This window comes from Vipera berus (assembly GCF_964194415.1).
Source record: "Vipera berus genome assembly, chromosome: 1".
Classification (NCBI taxonomy): domain Eukaryota; kingdom Metazoa; phylum Chordata; class Lepidosauria; order Squamata; family Viperidae; genus Vipera; species Vipera berus.
This window is the reverse complement of record NC_138202.1, coordinates 14,771,313-14,792,057: the sequence shown is the minus strand read 5'-3', so window position 1 is coordinate 14,792,057 and position 20,745 is coordinate 14,771,313. Positions and strand designations below refer to the sequence as shown.

General features: G+C 41.3%; 1 protein-coding gene across 1 annotated transcript in view; it reads right to left on the bottom strand.

Moving 5' to 3' along the window:
- Positions 1-20,745, bottom strand: part of UNC13A (unc-13 homolog A) — a gene marked incomplete at both ends in the record, with an annotated part of 151,259 nt that overhangs the window by 99,119 nt on the left and 31,395 nt on the right. The window contains 4 exons of the mRNA XM_081312539.1: positions 821-944; positions 1,637-1,754; positions 5,992-6,091; positions 10,071-10,100. Of these exons, the coding sequence (XP_081168665.1) occupies positions 821-944; positions 1,637-1,754; positions 5,992-6,091; positions 10,071-10,100 (372 nt within the window). The remainder of the gene's footprint in view (positions 1-820; positions 945-1,636; positions 1,755-5,991; positions 6,092-10,070; positions 10,101-20,745) is intronic.

Sequence of the window (20,745 nt, the reverse complement as noted above, 5' to 3'; positions counted from 1 at the left end):
GACAAACAAGCGATAGGTGCCCAAAGAAGTATGGGTGAGCTTGGCTGCCTCCCATGCTATTATTGATGAACTAAGAATTGGGAGACCTTTGAGGCAATAATCAATACCAGAAAAATCAGAAATTGCATTGATGTAATACATATTTCTTCTGCATCCAAAATTCTGCAACAGGAAAAGCAGATGTTTGCAAGATGAATAGTATATCTCAGATAATCCATAGATAAACTGACCCTTTAATTTTTAATCAAAATATTGTGAAAAATGCACCACCTGTAGACAAGTCAACCTAATTTGGGGGTATATTTTGACACCGAAAATTCTCATCTTATTTGAAATATATAAGGTACTGTATATAGATTTATAGGGACGCGGTGGCTCAGTGGGTTAGTACGCTGAGCTTGTTGATCAGAAGGTCGGCAGTTTGGCGGGTCGAATCCCGAGTGCCGTGTAGCAGAGTGAGCGCCTGTTACTCGTCCCAGCTTCTGCCAACCTAGCAGTTCGAAAGCATGTAAAAATGCAAGTAGAAAAATAGGGACCACTACGGTGGGAAGGTAACAGCGTTCCGTGCGCCTTTGGCGTCTAGTCATGCCGGCCACATGACCACGGAGAGGTCCTCGGACAAGCGCTGGCTCTTCGGCTTTGAAACGGAGATGAGCACCGGCCCCTAGAGTCGGAAATGACTAGCACGCGTGTGCGGGGGAACCTTTACCTTTACCTTATATAGATTTATAAATGTGCATTAAAAATCTTATTCTTTATAAGGCAGGGAAAAATTGCATTCTGTCACACAGAGACACCCACTGCTTGCAACATATCCTACCGAGTGGGAGTTCAAAGCGGGTGTCCAAGAGGATACGGTGGAAAGTGGGGTCTTTGGTCCCAGATATCTCATTATCTGTCATGATGACTTGAGAATCAAGAGTCAGCCACTCTCCTGGGCCATCCTAGGGGAAGAAGAAAGAAAGAGACAAATTGTCCTTTCATCAGTCTAATCTTGCATCTTCTTGTCCAACATGCTTGCTATGTTTCTGAGAAGAGCACAGCAGCATCTTTGCTTCTTTCCCCTTCAACCATATTTGGCCCATCAAATCAATACTGGAAGTAACATGAAACCATCATGTCTCTCAAACACTGATATCCTTCTCCTTCCTGGTAGCCTAGCAATTGCAGAAAGAAAGGAAGGAAAGGAAGAAAGGAAAAGGAGGGGGGAGGGGAGGGGAGGGGAGGGGAGGGGAGGGGAGGAAGGAAGGAAGGAAGGAAGGAAGGAAGGAAGGAAGGAAGGAAGGGAAGCACTACCCAACTGACTTTGTTTCCTCAACAAATGCCTTTATCTTTCCTTATGAAGAAGCTTCACATACTTCCTGGATCAGTTGGGGCAGCACTGTTCTGTATTTCAACCTGCTTGGCAATACTTTTTCCAAGATGAGGATAAAAAAATAGTCAAAAGAAGATTCTGGAAACTACAATCCCCCACATCTAGAAGGCACAAGGCTGAGGAAGCCTGCACAGGAAGAAAGCTTTTCACTATCATTGTATTGTTAGCTTTTCTATAAAATCCAAACATGTTCTGTTGGGGAGGGGACTCAAATTTACTCAAAGACCAAGAAGATCTCCAGAGATTTGGCTGTATACGTACCTCGTTTGATTGGCGGATTGTGCTTAAGGGGATCCAAACCGTGCCCACCATGGTGTCCCAAATAAGACCCTTGTTCCACACTTCCACTGTCAAACCAAGGTCTAGTCGATTAATCTCACTGCAAGAGGGAGATACATCTGTTAGACTGGGCTAGAGCAACCTTCTCCAAAGCTGATATCTACCTACTCCATTTCCACCATGTCTCCCACCCTGATTCTGACTCAGGTGTTCCCAAACTCTTCAGCTGATCAACCCGCTCATGAAATTTCAGATTGTTCATCAACAAATAGTTAATCATCATCACATTGACCCCTTGGCTACTTTCATTGACCTTTGGGGGTCGATATTGACCACTTTGGAGAACCCTGGTCTAACTAGAACAAGCATTTCCTTAACCAAACTGTCATCCGATAATAATGAAAGAACTGAAATTCATGAACTTGGCCCTTAACATTTACAGAACATTGCTTTGGATTTAGTTCCCAAAAGTTGGTCAGAAGTGCACATCAGCACAAATGTGGCACAGATCTACTGCTCTTTAACACAGCCATATCTTTTCCCTGGATTGCATGTCTGGCCTTTACAGCTGTTACTTGATTCCAAGAAATGATGAGGCTGCTTTGCAGCAAACTGTTGTCCTGAACCTCCCAACTGCCTATTTCAAAATTAAATCCAAAGGATTGCACAGACTTAGCCGTCCATATCTTAGACACTCAGATTACTGGAGGAATTACTGATCCTGCTGGTAGCTTCTGAGATTGGTTAGTTTGGTTGAACCTTGGGAACAGGGTTTTCTCAAGAATAACTATGATTTTGGGGTATGCTGTCTTGAAATAAGAGAATTGGAAGGTAGCTTGGAGGTCTTCTAATCCAAGACCCTCCATAAGCAGGAGACTGAAATTTTGCATGAGCTTTTATCACAAGCACAGCTAAAAAAATAACTATTATTGCTGGTGAAGTATTTTATTTATTTTATTTATTTATTTAATTAAATTTTTATACCGCCCTATTCCCGAAGGACTCAGGGCGGTTTACAGGGCAACATAAAATACAATATAAAAATAGTATAAAATTAAAATAGATTAAATTAATTAAGCCCAACAATTAAAACAATATTAAAAGCTAAAACCCCTTCAGTCCAGGCCTGATAGATCAAAAAACCAGGTTTTCAGGTCCCGGTGAAATGAACGCAGATCGGGGGCGGTCCGAAGTTCCACCGGTAATTCATTCCAAAGGGCAGGCGCACCCACAGAGAATGCCCTCCCCCTGGGGATCACCCGCCGGCACTCCTTAACCGCCGGCACCCTGAGAAGGCCCTCCCTGTGGGAGCGCACAGGACGATGGGAAGTTGATGCCGGCAGCAGGTGTTCCCTTAGATAATCCGGACCCAAGCCATTTAGAGCTTTATAGGTCATTACCAGCACCTTGAATCTCACCCAGAGGGCAACCGGAAGCCAATGCAGCTCACGGAGAAGAGGTGTTACACGGGAGTATCGGGAAGCTCCCATAACAACTCGCGCGGCTGCATTCTGCACCAGTTGAAGCCTCTGCGTGGTCCTCGAGGGCAGCCCCATGTAGACAGCGTTGCAGTAGTCTAGCCGGGAGGTCACAAGCGCATGGGTGACTGTGCGTAGGGCATCTCGGTCCAGATAGGGCCGCAACTGGCGCACCAGACGAAGCTGGGCAAAAGCCCCCCAGGTCATGGCTCCTATATGGTCTTCGAAATTGAGCCGTGAATCCAAGAAGACGCCCAAGTTGCAAGCCCTATCGATGGGGGGTAACACCTCACCCCCCATCATTAGTGATGGAACAACCTGGTTAACCCGAGATGCCGGTATGCACAGCCACTCAGTCTTGGCAGGATTGAGATGAAGCCTGTTTCTCCCCATCCAAACCCAGACCACCTCCAGTCAACGGGACATCACGTCGAGTGCATCACTGGGTTGGTTCGGGGTGGAAAGAAAAAGTTGGGTATCATCAGCGTACTGATGATACCCCACCCCGAAACCACAAATGAGCTCGCCCAGCGGTTTCATGTAGATGTTGAACAGGAGGGGACCGACCCCTGAGGGACTCCACAAACGAGAGATCTTGGGGCGGACCTCTGCCCACCCGTCAACACTGATTGCGAGCGGCCCAGAAGGTAGGAGGAGAACCACCGCAAAACAGTGCCTCCCACTCCCAACCCCCTGAGATGCCGCAGTAGGATACCATGGTCAATGGTATCGAAAGCCGCTGAGAGATCTAAAAGGACTAGGACAGACGAACATCCCCTGTCCCGAGCCCGCCAGAGATCATTCACCAGTGCGACCAATGCTGTCTCTGTGCTGTACCCGGGCCTGAAACCCGATTGGTACGGGTCAAGATAATCAGTTTCCTCCAGGAACAGAGGAAGCTGATGCGCCACCACACTCTCAACAACCTTCGCCAAAAAGTGGAGGTTGGAGACCGGACGGTAGTTATTTAAAACAGCTGGGTCCAGGGCAGGCTTCTTGAGGAGGGGTCTCACCACCGCCTCCTTCAAGGCGGCAGGGAAGATACCCTCCTTCAAAGAAGCAGATATTACTGCCTGGAACCAGCCTCGTGTCTCCTCCCGAGTCGCATAAACCAGCCAGGAGGGGCACGGGTCCAGTAAACAAGTGGTGGAGCTCAGCCTTCTCATGATCCTGTCCACATCATCGGGGGAAACAAACTCAGTCCAGATAACATGCTCAAGACGGCTTGATTCCTCCATGCCTGACTCTGCCCAGTCAGAGTCCAAACCGGTCCAGATGATGACTAAACTCCTCAGCCCGTCCCTGTAAGGGATCCTCCCTCATCTCCCGATTAAGGAGAGAGCGAGTCACCCTAAACAGGGCGGCTGGGCGATTATCTGCGGACGCGATGAGGGCAGCGAAGTAATTAGACCTCATCACAGCGAGATAAGACCTTGTAAAGGCAGGTTGAAGTCGCCCAGAACTATAAGTTTGTATACCGCCCTGAGTCCTTCGGGAGAAGGGCGGTATACAAATTAAATAAATAAATAAATAAATAAATAAATAAATAAATAAATAAATCTGGGAAACTCCACCGTCAACCCTGAGAGGGTGTCGAGCAGCTCAGGCAGGGCCATTGCTACACAGCTGGGCGCCAGGTATGTTAGCAAAAGGCCCAACTGAGCCCGAGGGCCACATCTCATGAGAAGGGACTCACTCCTGCCTATCTGGACAACAGTGGTCTCCCACGGACATAAGGTCTCCCGTATAACCACCGCCACCCCACCGCCCCTGCCCTGAGCCTGAGGCTGGTGTAGCACACAGAAACCCGGAGGGCACAGTTCAACCAGAGGGACACCGCCCTCTGGGCCCAACCAGGTCTCCGTAATGCACGCCAGATCCGCATGTTCCTCCTCGATCAATTCCCGGACGAGGGGAGCCTTGTTCACAACGGATCTGGCATTAAAATACACCAGTCTGAGCTCAGGGTCCTGATCCCCCTCACCCCCGGACAAAAGAGTACTAACCGGAGGATTGGAACATGCCACCGCTCGAAGACAGCGGGGGCGTGGTCCCAGATATTGATACGGCCCTCCGTGTAACCGCCTCCCCTCCCTCCCATTCCCCCTCCTCCCTAACCCTTTAAAAACAACCGGCTAAAAAATGTACTAGGGGCCTCTTAATACATTTCCACCAGAGGCCCGTATTTAAGCCCAGCCACCTCTCGGGGTCCCAACAATTGGGCCCGTCCTTAAGGGAAGTAAGGGACATGGCTACAGGTCGTATCCAGTAACAAACCTTAGCTGTGCACAAATTGAAACCTTAAAAAATGAGGTTTTTATAATTTTATTATTATAATACATCATCTTCAAAAGCTTTGTCCCAAATATGACTGACTTTAAAAATAATTTACTTAGGTAAATAGTGTCCTTTGTCACTCCTTGGTTACATTTTAAATAAGCGTATCCATTTAACACCAAGCCCACCAGTACAACATTTCTAGTACCAGACCTAATTAACGTATGTGTTGAACAAGCTGGGCTGGCCTGATGGGATGGGGTTGGGTTTTATTAATGTGTTTTAACTTACTTTTAATGTGTTTTAATTTATTTGTGGGCATTTGTTTAATCTTTTTTTAATCTTTGTACTTTGTCTTTTAATATATACTGCCCTGTTCACCGCCCTGAGTCCTTCGGGAGAAGGGCGGTATACAAATAATAATAATAATAATAATAATAATAATAATAATAATAATAATAATAATAATAATAATAATAATAATAATAATAATAATAATAATAATAACCTATGTTAAGTGGATTTAATCCTAGATTCAATTAAATGTTCATTTTAAATGTGCAATTCCCCATCCCAACTTACAACATGAAATCTTGTTCCCAGCAAGGAAGATTCCCTCGCACTGCAATTGTCGTGCTCTTTACATTCTGAACTTTGAGGGTCACGTATGTGTTGAATTTTTCTACCAGAGAGAAAAGAAAACATAGAGAATATAAATGGGATGTCACAATTAGCAGCATTGGGGGAAAGCATGTGGAAGATTTTGGTTTAGCACATTTTATCAGAATATTACACTGTCCCCATTCAACAGCTGGTTTTCAAAATGCTTATGAATTCTGAGTACTTCCTCTCTTTTCCTCTCCCCTTTTCCCTTTAAATCACAGCATTTCAAAGTGTACTTCCTGAAATGGCCAACTAGATGCTTGATGTGAAGACCACAAGGAGATCATAACTACAAACCAAGAGCACTTCCCCACTCATGTTCCTCAGTGTCTACTACTAAGATACCTGGGCATGGAATGAATATTTAATAATGATTTTGATGGCATTATCCTCTATGACTATATCTAACCCAAATTTGGCATCTATTTTGTTCAAAAAATAATCCCAATTAGGGGCATCTATCTTGTGCAAAACGGATCTTGTGAAAAAAAAATCTTTTTCCTTTTTTAGTCCTTGTCTTCTTCCATGTAACTCCTCTGCATAACCCAGGGGTTATTCCAACTTTTCCATACTTATTTTTTTTCTAAATCATATAAATTTAATATAAATTCTTTAGCATAATCTAACAAATAAAAATGCAGTACTGAATTTTTTTTTTTAAATCCCATTTATATCCTGCCCTTCTCCGAAGACTCAGGGCGGCTTACAATCTAAGCACAAATCAATGTGCTTAGCAATAGAAATACCCACTTCCCTACTTAGCCTTTTCTCACCTCGCAAGTCTGTACCACATAGAAAGCTGATTCAAATTAGCTCTATGTTCTGGTTCTGTCACCAATGAGTATTTGTCATCTGCTTCTCAAGGCTATACATTTTTATTATTCTTATTACTCTGGGTTTGTGCATGCCAGTTTGTCTCCTTCAGAGGCTATTTCCAATTGGATGTTGCTAGCCATAGCTATTCACTGTCAGTCCTGCCATTCCATTGGAAAAGTAGTCACTGAGGACAAAACTCAGGAGGTGCTCATTGTCACTAATTCTCTCTTTCTTCACCTTTCACCCTTCTTCCATGCCTGCAAAAGTCATGCTATTCTGTGCTTCAGTGTTTGGGCTACTTTTGGACATGAGTTTAACACTTCTTCAAGAGTGCCCTAGACCTGCCATTCCATTGGAAAAGTAGTCACTGAGGACAAAACTCAGGAGGTGCTCATTGTCACTAATTCTCTCTTTCTTCACCTTTCACCCTTCTTCCATGCCTGCAAAAGTCATGCTATTCTGTGCTTCAGTGTTTGGGCTACTTTTGGACATGAGTTTAACACTTTTTCAAGAGAGCCCTAGACCTGTGTTCAGAAATAGTTGGCCATGTCATAGGCATGAGCATTGTGCTTACAACCTGTTAGCCAGGCGACTTGGCAGGTGGCTAAACCTGCCATTCCAAGCACCCACCAATACTTGTTCAGCCCCATCTGCAAGAAGTTAAGGGTTGATTTCCTACTGACACATGATGTTCAGTAAAAAGAGTCTCTAAGTCAGAGAAATCCAACTAATTGCATTCCTTAATTGGTCTTACTTTAAAACTAAGAATAGCACTTATTACTCAGACAAATTAGGTCTTGGCTGTCAGCATATCAGATTTTATGCAGATATATTTTTCTGCTGATTCTTGTACATTGAAATAACTTTAGAACATACCCAGGTTACATACTAATGTCCTGCCCACCCATTTCTTATCCTCAGGAGTGCTCAGAAGCCACACTTCTAGCAACATCTCAGTAATAATTCCTTGAGTTTTCAAGGGCTGGCTGGCTGTATTTAATCTGGGTTTGCTCCAAATTCCAAGGTAAAAGCTGCTTTCTAAATGTTTTGTTTTCTTCCTCTAACCATTTTAGCTATTTCTTCTCAATATTAAGATATATTCTCCCACCTATTTTATGGTTCTTTGGCTAACTGCTCATATATGATTAAGGAGCCTTGGTGGAGCAGTGGGCTAATGCCTCCTTAAGTAACACCAGCTGCCTGCAATTAGTGCAGGTTCGCGTCCCACCAGGCTCAAGGTTGACTCAGCCTTCCATCCTTCCGAGGTAGGTAAAATGAGGACCCAGCTTGTTGGGGGCAATAAGCTGACTTTGTAATAATGCCGCTGGGGTGTGTGTGAAAGCCCTAATAAGCAGGCATATACATAGAATGAAGGCTACTGCTAAGCTTGTAAGCCGCCCTGAGTCTTCAGAGAAGGGCGGGATATAAATGGGATTAAAATAAAAATAAAATAAAATAAGTAGGTCATGCAGAAATAAGATTCCATGAAGACAGTTAACAAAAGGGTCTACAAATGAAGGGATTATTACTGAGATGTTGCTAGAATTATGACTTCTGAGCTCTCTTGAGCATAAGAAATGTGTGGGCAGGACATTAATATGTAACCTGGTTCCGTGTTCTGAAGTTATTTCAGTGTACAAGAATGGTGGAATGAAACTAAGGGCAAGCACACTGTTAATGTTTAAATTTCAATTGTGTAGCAATCTGCACCTCCACAGACAATTAATGGTCTTAAACACATGCCTGTACTGAAACTAGCAATTGTTTCAGAAAAATGTCAAAAAATTCGTGATCATTCAAACGCCTCTTACTTCTCCCACATTTAAAATGCTGTGTTTAGATGAATGCTTCGTGCATCATGAATGCCGCATGCTATTAATTTGCCATTACATTTTGAAGATACTACATCAGGGGTGTCAAACTCAATTTCATTGAGGGCCGCATCAGCATTGTGGTTGCCCTCAGGGGGCCGGGTGGGCGTGGCCTGGGTGGGCATGGCCTACTGGGTGGGCGTGGCTAGAGTGCGTATGGCCTATTGGGTGGGCATGGCCAGCTCTACATCGTTCGCATCAAGGGTGCCTATGGGGGCCTGAGCAGGAGTGGGACAGATCTGAGGGTCTCTGGCAGAAGGAGGGTCTCTGGGCCAGGGCCAAGGCAGTGGGGGCTGTTCCCTCACTTTTTCCAGGATGGCTTTGCGGGCCACATGAAACCACTTCGCGGGCCAGATCCGGCCCCCGGGCCTTGTGTTTGACATGTCTGTTCTACATCATATTGATATCAATGACACTGCAGGATCATTTCTCTCCCATTTGCTACCCTGAGATTATAGGGGAATTATAAGTACACGTAAACCATTTGTTTAGTGAACATTTGAAGTTATAATGGAACTGAATGACGGGTCCTCACACATAAGGCCATCATAGCATCCCCACAATCATGTGATTAAAATTTGGGCATTTGGCAACAGGCATGTATTTACAACAGTTGCAACAGCCCAGGGTCATATGATTGCCATTTGCAACCTTCCCAGCCGGCTTCTGACAAGCAAAATCAAGGCAGGAAGCCGGGTTTGCTTAGTAACTGCATTTTCACTTAACAATAGCAGTGATTTGCCTAACAACCATATCAAGAAAGGTTGTAAAATCAGGAGTGACTCACTTAACAACCACCATAGCAACAGACATTCTGGTCCCTATTGTGGTTGTAAGTCAAGGACTGCTTGTATAATAAACACATTGCATAATTAATAGAATAGCAGGTTGGAAGGGACCTTGGAGGTCATCTAGTCCAACCCCCTGCTCTGGCAAGAAACCCTATTATACCATTTCAGACAAATGGCTGTCTAGTCTCTTCTTAAAACCTCCAGTGTTGGAGTACCCACAACTTCTGGAAGCAAGTTATTCCACTGATTAATTGTTCTAACTGTCAGGAAATTTCTCCTTAGTTCTAGGTTGCTTCTCTCCTTGATTAGTTTCCATCCACTGCTTCTTGTTCTGCCTTCAGGTGCTTTGGAGGATAGGCTGACTCCCTCTTCTTTGTGGCAGCTCCTTAGATATTGGATAGTAAATATTTTATTGTTTGGACCAGTGGGACACTCTTAAGTGGGAAGTAGCTTTACTTGAAACCCCAACTTAAGTTTGTCTTATTTCCCCATAGAAAAAGGAGAAAAGGTGGGAACTCACCTTGTGGGCCATCAAACTTGGCTTTTTTGACTGGAAGAATAAAGAGAAAAGAAAGCAGTTAGTGCTCAGCCCAAAATGAATAAAAATCTGCACAGCCTGATTTGCATAACCTCTTAAGCTGTTCCATGGCTAGGTCTAGGATGTCATGCAAACCATACCATGAATTCCATTGTGGTTAAAAAGAATTGCATTAGTGACTGTCCGATTTTCATGTCGCAGTAAGACAGACGTAAGGAAGCAGGGCTCTGCCTCCTGTGCCCGATTTCTTCCTGCTGGAGGCTCAAAATGGGCCTGAAGTCCCCCCAGAGAGGCGACGAAGCAAGAGGTGATCCTTGTAGATCACAGGAGGATGGCGGTCAACCTGCTTGATCCAAGGAAGCCCTCAGAACCAACAGGAGAAAGACTGGCCACGCCCATGCAACCAGTTGGAAGCTGCTGATCTCCGGAGAAAAAAGCAGCATCTAACCAGCGTGAGCAACATGTTTGAATCTGAGTGAGATTATTTTCCTTCCCCTATGATTTTAAAACCTGTTCTTGGAAAAAAGTGACCTGAAAGCAAGGAAACTCCCAGAACTAAAGGGAGGGGTTTTTCCTTTTTTTACCCCTTCTCCCAGAATAAAAGCGGCAGTTTAAGCTTTCTTAGGGGAAAATAGAGAAGACTATAAAATTAATTTGGACACAGCAGAGAGAAAAGGGTTTGGGGATTATAATACTTTTTAAAAAAATACCTTCCTTGGAGAGTATTGGAGCAAAGCCTTATAAAAAAAATCCTCACTGGGAAATTACAAAATGGACACCTAATGACATCTAGTGGCAAAAAAAAAAGATCTGTTTATATTTTGTCTGGAGTGAGGGAACTTGGCCTGAAGCCCAAGACTAAACTGACTAACAGACTAAATCCTTTGATATCTCTGAACTTCATAGCCCTGTAGATTGCAGCTAGAAAAAGAGAAAAACTTCTTGGGCTGTCTTTTCTGCAGGATGGTTTACAACTAAAACTACAAACTATGTTGAAGTCATCTGGCTTCTTTGAATTACAAAGACCTATAATTTTATAAACCATTCAAAGACAGTAAAGAACTATCAACAGTAAGACATTTTGGATTATAACGTTGGCAGATTGGCAACTATGGGTTTTGGGACAATTGGTTAGAGTTGGTGTTGGAAGATAGAAGTGGATTATAAACTTTTTTCCCCTCCCCAATTTTTTTCTTTTTCTTTTTTTCCCCTTTTTCTTCTTGTTGCCTGAGGAGCCTATTGGATTATAGATTTTTAATCTCAGAACTATTTAAGGACAGTGGAAGCTCAACTTTTGGTGATTTCCCTTGGAGAAGGCCCTATGAACTATTAACTTGGAATAGTAGGACCTTGCAGATTATAAATTCTGACTGAGCGATAACCCTGGATTTTGGACAACTGCTCCAGAAGTGAGCCTCACAAACAGAAGTGGATTACAAATCTTTTTTCTTTGTGCTCCCTTTTCTTTCGGGGAGTGTATTGGATTACAGAGATTATAGTCAAGAACTATAAGAGTTATTTAAGACAAATTTAAACGATATTGTGGTATTGAACATAAGATTAATGGTTTTGTTTAAGGCAGGCATTTGGGAAAAGTATTAGAGCTGACAAAAGATTTGGGGGGTGGAAACAAAAATGTCTGTTCTGAATTTAGCTAAAACTGGCAAGAAAACACCCTAAATCCCATCTTCCACCTCTGCAAGCCCTGTGTATCAGAGATCAATCAAAGCAATGCTTCAACAAGAAAAATCTACCAGTTTTCAGAAGGAGATGCAAGCAGCATTACAAGCAATCCAAGAGGCAATCTCTTCTCACAAAGAAGATACAAGGAAAAATCATGAGGAGACAAAAGACAACTTTGATAAAATGAATCAAGAAATTCACATAACATAAACTCTCAACTAGAAAGCTTCCAACAGATGTTTACAAAGAATGAACAAAGAATTCATAAAATAGAAGACAAATCAGTAGCGACTGATCAGAAGATGGAAGAAATAAAAGATGAAAATCAGAGGCTGATGCAGGCAAATAGACAAATGGAGGATTCAATGGCAGTTTTGGAAATGGAAAAGGCATCTTATTTTTTAGGATTTCAAAACATAATGGAAGACAAGGAAGAGGACCTCGTGGACTTGATGACATAGCTATTGGCTGAAGCACTGAAAATTGGGAAGCAGGAAATGGAAGGAGAGATAGACCAGATATTTCAAGTCAATTCAAGCTATGCGAGGAGAAATAAAGTCCCTAGAGAAGTACATGTTAGATTCGTCAAAAAATCTATAAGAGATGAGATATTGAGAAGAGCGAGAGATGATCCTCTGCGTTACAAAGAAAAGGAAATTTTACTGTTGAAGCAGATCCCTAGGAAGATAAGAGATTCACGAAGAGACTAACAATTCCTGACCTGAAAAGTAATTGAAAAAGGAGTGAAGTTTAGATGGCTGATTCTGGAAGGGATTTTAATTAATTGGGACAAGAAAAGATACAGATTGGACTCTGTACTCAAGGCAATACAGTTCTATAAAAGTTACAGAGCTTTTTTAGAAAGGCGAAAGTCCGGAATTTTGTGCAGAGAGAGAAGCAAAAAAACAGGAAGAGATAGCAATAGAAGGAGCAGCCAAACCAAGGGAAGAAGAAACAGAAAACACAAACATAGACGAAGGGGCAAAAGCAAGAGAACAGAGACAGATACGAACAACTAGGAGAATAAAACCTAAATATAACTGAAGGAGATGGAGAAGGAAAATGGGATTCTCTTGATGAATATAAATGGATTGAACTCCCCTGCAAAAAGAATTTTTTTTTACATGACTACAAAAATTTAAAATGGATATAATATATCTGCAAGAAACACATATTAAGAAACAACACTATAAACTGTTGGAACAACCAAAAATCAGGAAACTCCACTTCACAGTAGCACAACAAAAGAAAAGAGGAATAAGGTAAAGGTAAAGGTTCCTCTGCACATGCGTGCTAGTCGTTTCCAACGAAAGGGGCCGGTGCTCATCTCCGTTTCAAAGCCGAAGAGCCAGCGCTTGTCCGAGGACGTCTCCGTGGTCATGTGGCCGGCATGACTAGACGCCAAAGGCGCACGGAACGCTGTTACCTTCCCACCGTAGTGGTCCCTATTTTTCTACTTGCATTTTTACGTGCTTTCGAACTGCTAGGTTGGCAGAAGCTGGGACGAGTAACAGGCGCTCACTCTGTTACGCGGCACTCAGGATTCAACCCGCCAAACTGCCGACCTTCTGCTCGACAAGCTCAGCGTCCTAACCCACTGAGCCACCGCGCCCCTAAAAGAGGAATAGCTTTATATATTAAAGAGACAATGAACCCCAAACAAATCTATGCAGATGAAGAGGGAAGAATATTAATGGTGGAAATAATGATAAATCAAAAACAGATACTGACGGTAGCAATATATGCACCTGATAACAAACCAGAAGAATTTTATCAAACATTACATAAAAAATTGAGGAATTGGAATATCAAAATATTTGCTTAATGGGAGACCTTAATGGAATTGTAGACGGGAAGCTGGATTATAGAAGTAGTAAAATAGGGAAAAAAGGAAGGAATATACTACCTAAGACTTTCTTTAAAATAGCAGAAGAAATCTGTGTACAGGATATATGGAGAGAAAAGAACCAAAAAAAAAATCATAATATACATTTTACTCAAACAGGCACAAATCATGGTCCAGAACTGATATGATATGGATATCCCCTAAATTAAGCATGATTATACAAGATATCCCCTTCATGGATTACTGCCTTGTCGTGGCGAAGGGGCTTGCGTAATTCAATGAAGCTATGAGCTATGCCGTGCAGGGCCACCCAAGACGGACAGGTCATAGCTGAGAGTTCTGACAAAACGTGATCCACTGGAGAAGGAAATGGCAACCCACTCCAGTATCTTTGCCATGAAAACCCTATGGACAGTACCAAAAGACAAAACGATATGACGCTGGAAGATGAGCCCCTCAGGTCGGAAGGCGTCCAATATGCTACTGGGGAAGAGCAGAGGGCTAGTACTAGTAGCGCCAGAAAGAATGAAGCGACTGGGCCAAAGCCGAAAGGACGCTCAGCTGTGGATATGTCTGGTGGTGAAAGGAAAGTCCGATGCTGTAAAGATTTTTTCTCCATAGGAACCTGGAATGTAAGATCCATGAATCAAGGAAAGCTGGACGTGGTCAAACAAGAGATGACAAGACTGAACATCGACATCTTAGGTATCAGCGAACTAAAATGGACAGGAATGGGTGAATTTAATTCAGATGACCATCAGGTATACTACTGCGGGCAAGAATCCCTCAGAAGAAATGGAGTAGCCTTCATAGTCAATAAAAGAGTAGGAAAATCAATACTGGGATACAATCCTCAAAATGACAGAATGATCTCAGTTCGAATCCAAGGCAAACCATTCAATATCACAGTAGTCCAAGTCTATGCCCCAACCACCAGTGCTGAAGAGGATGAAATTGACCGGTTCTATGAAGCCCTACAGCACCTTATAGAAGTAACACCAAAAAATGATGTCCTTATCATCATGGGGGATTGGAATGCTAAAGTAGGAAGCCAAAAGATAACTGGAATAACAGGCAAGTTTGGCCTTGGAGTACAAAATGAAGCAGGGCACAGGCTGATAGAATTTTGTCAAGAGAATACGATGGTCATAGCAAACACTCTTTTCCAACAACCCAAGAGACGGCTCTACACATGGACATCACCAGACGGTCAACACAGAAATCAGATTGACTATATGCTCTGCAGCCAAAGATGGAGAAGCTCTATACAGTCGGTAAAAACAAGACCAGGAACTGACTGTGGCTCAGACCATGAGCTTCTCCTTGCAAAGTTTAGGCTTAAACTGAAGAAAGTAGGGAAAAGCACTAGGCCACTCAGGTATGAATTAAATCATATCCCTGTTGAATATACAGTAGAGGTGACAAATAGATTTAAGGAATTAGATCTGATAGACAGAGTGCCTGAAGAACTATGGACAGAGGTTCGCGACATTGTACAACAGGTAGCAACCAAAACCATCCCAAAGAAAAAGAAATGCAAGAAAGCAAAATGGCTGTCTGAGGAAGCTTTGCAAATAGCTGAGGAAAGGAGGGAAGCGAAAGGCAAGGGAGAAAAACATAGATATGCCCAATTGAATGCAGAATTCCAGAGAATAGCTAGAAGAGATAAGAATGCCTTCTTAAATGAACAGTGCAAAGAAATAGAAGAAAACAATAGAATAGGGAGGACCAGAGATCTTTTCAAGAAAATTGGAGAGATGAAGGGAACGTTTCATGCAAAAATGGGCATGATAAAGGACCAAAATGGCAGGGACCTAACAGAGGCAGAAGAGATTAAGAAGAGGTGGCAAAATTACACAGAAGAACTATACAAGAATGAGCTTAACGTCCCAGATAATCACAATGAGGTGGTCACTGACCTCGAGCCAGACATCCTAGAATGTGAGGTGAAGTGGGCCTTAGAAAAGCTGAGCAACAACAAAGCTAGTGGAGGTGACAGTATTCCAGCTGAGCTATTCAAAATCTTAAAAGACAGTGCAGTAAAAGTGCTACACTCAATTTGCCAGCAAATTTGGAAAACTCAACAGTGGCCACAGGATTGGAAAAGATCAGTTTACATTCCAATTCCAAAGAAAGGCAGTGCCAAAGAATGTTCAAACTATCGCACCATTGCACTCATTTCTCATGCTAGTAAAGTCATGCTTAAAATCCTACAAGCTAGACTTCAGCAGTATGTGGATCGAGAACTACCAGAAGTACAGGCAGGATTTCGAAGAGGCAGAGGAACTAGAGATCAAATTTCCAACATACGCTGGATCATGGAGAAAGCTAGGGAGTTCCAGAAAAACATCTACTTCTGCTTCATTGACTATGCTAAAGCCTTTGATTGTGTGGATCATAACAAACTGTGGCAAGTTCTTAAAGAGATGGGAGTACCAGACCATCTTATTTGTCTCTTGAGAAACCTATATGCGGGTCAAGAAGCAACAGTGAGAACTGGACACGGAACCACTGATTGGTTCAAAATTGGGAAAGGAGTCCGGCAAGGCTGTATACTGTCGCCCTGCCTATTTAACTTATATGCAGAGCACATCATGAGAAAGGCAGGGCTAGATGAATCAAAAGTTGGAATTAAGATTGCCGGAAGAAATATCAACAACCTAAGATACGCAGATGATACCACTCTAATGGCAGAAAGTGAAGAAGAACTAAAGAGCCTCTTGTTGCGGGTGAAGAAGGAGAGTGCAAAACTTGGGTTGAAACTTAACATTAAGAAAACCAAGATCATGGCATCTGGCCCTCTCAATTCCTGGCAAATAGATGGGGAAGAAATGGAGGTAGTGACAGATTTTGTTTTCCTGGGCTCCAAGATCACTGCAGATGGGGACTGTAGCCAAGAAATTAAAAGACGCTTGCTCCTGGGGAGGAAAGCCATGGCAAATCTAGACAGCACACTAAAAAGCAGAGACATCACCCTGTCAACAAAAGTGCGTATAGTCAAGGCTATGGTCTTCCCAGTTGCAATGTATGGCAGTGAAAGTTGGACCATAAGAAAGGCTGAGCGCCAAAGAATTGAGGCCTTTGAACTATGGTGCTGGAGAAGACTCCTGCGAGTCCCTTGGACCGCAAGGCGATCAAACCGGTCAGTCCTAGAGGAGATCAATCCTGACTGCTCTTTAGAAGGCCAGATCCTGAAGCTAAAACTCAAATACTTTGGCCACCTAATGAGAAGGAAGGACTCACTGGAGAAGAGCCTAATGCTGGGAAAGATCGAGGGCAATAGAAGAAGGGGACGACAGAGAATGAGGTGGCTGGATGGAGTCACTGAAGCAGTAGGCGTGAGCTTAAATGGACTCCAGAAGATGGTAGAAGACAGGAAGGCCTGGAGGAATGTTGTCCATAGGGTCGCGATGGGTCGGACACGACTTCGCAGCTAACAACAACAAATACAAGATATCGAGATAAACCAATATACGGGCAGACCATAATCCTATAAAGAGGAGGTAAGAAAAAACTAAGATGGTCTCTGAATCAATCTTTACTGAAAGAGAAAGATTTATTTATTTTTTTAATTCCATTTATATCCCGCCCTTCTCCGAAGACTCAGGGCGGCTTACAAGCTTAGCAGTAGCCTTCATTCTATGTATATGCCTGCTTATTAGGGCTTTCACACACACCCCAAGCGGCATTATTACAAAGTCAGCTTAATTGCCCCCAACAATCTGGGTCCTCATTTTACCTACCTCGGAAGGATGGAAGGCTGAGTCAACCTTGAGCCTGGTGGGACTCGAACCTGCACTAATTGCAGGCAGCTGGTGTTACTTAAGGAGGCATTAGCCCACCGCTCCACCAAGGCTCAATTTAAAGAAATAGCAATTTAAAGAAATTTCTTTAAATCTCAATTTAAAGAAATAGCAACAAAGGAAATGGATTTTTTCTTTAAAATAAACAAAAAAGAAGAGACATCGCTTCAAAATGTGTGGCATATAGCTAAAGCATATTTTAGAGGCCTGGCTATAACTTACATGGTGAAAAAGAATAAAGAAAAAAAGCAACAACAAACGAAGTTAGAGGAATTTATAAAATTGGAATCAGAACTACAAAGAGATGCACAAAAGAAAACTCTTAAAAAGCAAATGGATATAATAAAACATAAATTCAACTTAGCAGAGACTGAAAAAATGGCCCAACAAATTAAAAGGGCAAAACAAAACCTTTTTGAAAATGCTAATAAACCGGATAGGTGGTTACCATACAAACTGAAAAAAGAAAGAGAAAATAAATTGATAAATAAATTGCAAGGTTCAAAAGGCGATTTACAATTCCAAAATGACATAATTTAAAAAATAAAGACTTTTACAAGACACTTTATAACACAGAAGAAACTTCTCAAGAAAAAATAAAGCAATACATAAAGAAGCTGACTTACCAAAAATTTCAGAGGACATCCAAAACATGTCATTGAAAAAAATATCAATGATGGAGGTAACAGAGATCATAAAAAGAAAAAAAATGATAAGACCCTGGCTTCAGATGGGTTACCTGCAGAGTTTTATACATGCCTACAAGATACATTAAGCCCATTAATGAAAGAACTGTGTATTGAGGTACTTTTAGAGGCTAGAATACCAAATACTTGGATAGAAGCCAACGTTATTTTAATACCCGAAGAAGATTCAGACTTGACACACATAAAGAATTATAGACCAATATCCCTATTAAACGTGGACTATAAAATTTTTGCTTCAATAATAGCAGAAGATTAAAGAGATTTTTGACTGAATTTATACATACAGACCAAAATGGTTTTTTACCTAAGAGACAAATAAAAAATAATTTAAGAATGATTTTAGATACTTTGGAATACTTTTAAATGTACCAAGGGAAGCAGATGGTGCTAATATTTCTAGATGCACAGAAGACTTTTGATAACGTAAATTGGCAATTTATGATTCAACAATTAAACAAAATGGACTTTGGAGAAAGCTTTATAAATATAATTAAAACAATTTATCATAGACAAATAGCTAAAGTAATCGTAAATGGAGATTTTACAGAAAATTTTAATATTAAAAAAGGCACAAGACAAGAATGTCCATTATCCCCATTATTATTTATATTAACACTGGAAGCATTGAATAGAAATATTAGGCAAGACTCAGAAATCAAAGGAATGGAGATAAAAGATGAAAAACATAAACAACAAGCATTCGCAGATGACTTGGTTTTTCTATTAGAAGACCCACTTGAGACAAGCCTCAAGCTTCTGAAAAAGATAGAAAAATTTGGAGAAATGTCAGGATTGAAAATAAACAGAGAAAAGACCAAAGTGATAACCAAAAACCTTACAGATAAACCAAAAAATCAGTTATCAGAAAAAATAGATCTTCAAATAGTTAACAAAGTTAAATACTTGAGGATATACTTAACAGCAAGATGTGCAACAATAAAAGAAGACAATTATGTAAAATTATTAAAACAAATAAAACTAGACTTGGAAAAATGGAAAAATCTACAACTTTCACTGCTAGGGAGAGTATAGCAACGGTGAAGATGAATATTTTACCAAAATTACTCTTTTTATTTCAAACAATGACTATAAAACTGGGGAAAAATTCTTTGATGAATTAAATACATTGATCTTGAAATTTATTTGGCAAGGAAAAAAAGCCAGAATTAGATTGAAAATGCTACAAGAAGTGAAAGAAAATGGAGAAATTTGGGTTGCCAGACTGGGCTTTATATTATCAAGCATCTGTATTAACGTGGTTAAAAGAATGGATAACTCTTAGACATACAGTAAAAGATTACTATACCTAGAAGGGCATTCAACTTGGATGGCATGCCTTCCTATGGTATGGGAGGAATAAAATACATAGATACTTTCAAAACCACTATATAAGAAATGCACTTCTTCTAGAATGGGAAAAGGTAAAAGTGAAAATTTACATGAAAATATCTGGATGGCTTTCAACTGCTAAGCTTGTAAGCCGCCCTGAGTCTTCGGAGAAGGGCGGGATATAAATGGAATTAAAATTAAAAAAAAAAATAGAAGCGTTTGTTTACCCAAACCTGATTAACTATGAGAAAATTGTGACTTACAAAGACATTTTGAATATTGAAGGGAAACTAAAATCTAGACAAGAACTGTAAGAACAGGACATTGATCTATCATGGTGGCCACACCTGCAAATTCAAACGAGCTATGAAAAAAATGCTAAATCATCTGGTTTTTATAAAGAACAGACAGAATTTGACCAGATATTACTGACATCAGATGAAAAATTGATTAAGAAACTGTATAGTATATGTTAAGTTTAAAGACAGAAGAGGAACAAGTTAAAGAAACAATGATAATATAGGCAAAAACTTTGGGCATAACATAGAGTTAGAAAACTGGCAAAGCCTTTGGGAAAGAAACGCTAAAATAACAAAGGCGGTGACTTACAAAGAAAACCTGTATAAAATATTTTACAGATGGCATTTAACATCTATGAGGTTAGCAAAAATGTTCAAAAATATGTCTAGTAATTGTTGGAAATGTAGACAAAAACCAGGCACATACTATCATCTTTGGTGGACATGCCCTAAGCCAAAAGATTTTGGTCAAGAATACATATATGGTTAGAGAAAATGACAAAAAAAAACATGTAGATTTTAAGCCAGAATTATTTTTGTTAGGTATAATTGTAGGAAATTATGTGAAAGAGTGTGTATATTTAATGTTACATGTACTAACTGCAGCGAGAATTGCTCAACATTGGAAAGATGAAGAATTAAGAAAATTTTGGACTGTGCAGAAATGGACAGACTTACACTGAAAATGAAAGAGAAAGAAGAGACATGTCAAACTCGTGACGTCACGTGACATCGCGCAATGTATTGGAGCTTTTTCCTCATTGCCGCCAATGCGGTGGGCACGGTTTCCTGGTGACGCGTCTGGCCCAGAGGCCGGCAGTTTGACACCCCTGCTTTAGAACATGGGATACATTTTATCAATGGCTAAAAAAACGAGGTAGAGAGAATGGAGTTTTTTAACATGTATTAGAAAGCTAAATATTGGAACCCAGACAACATGTTGCTGATAAAATATTAAGGATTTGTGGTTATAAAAAAATAATAAAATAT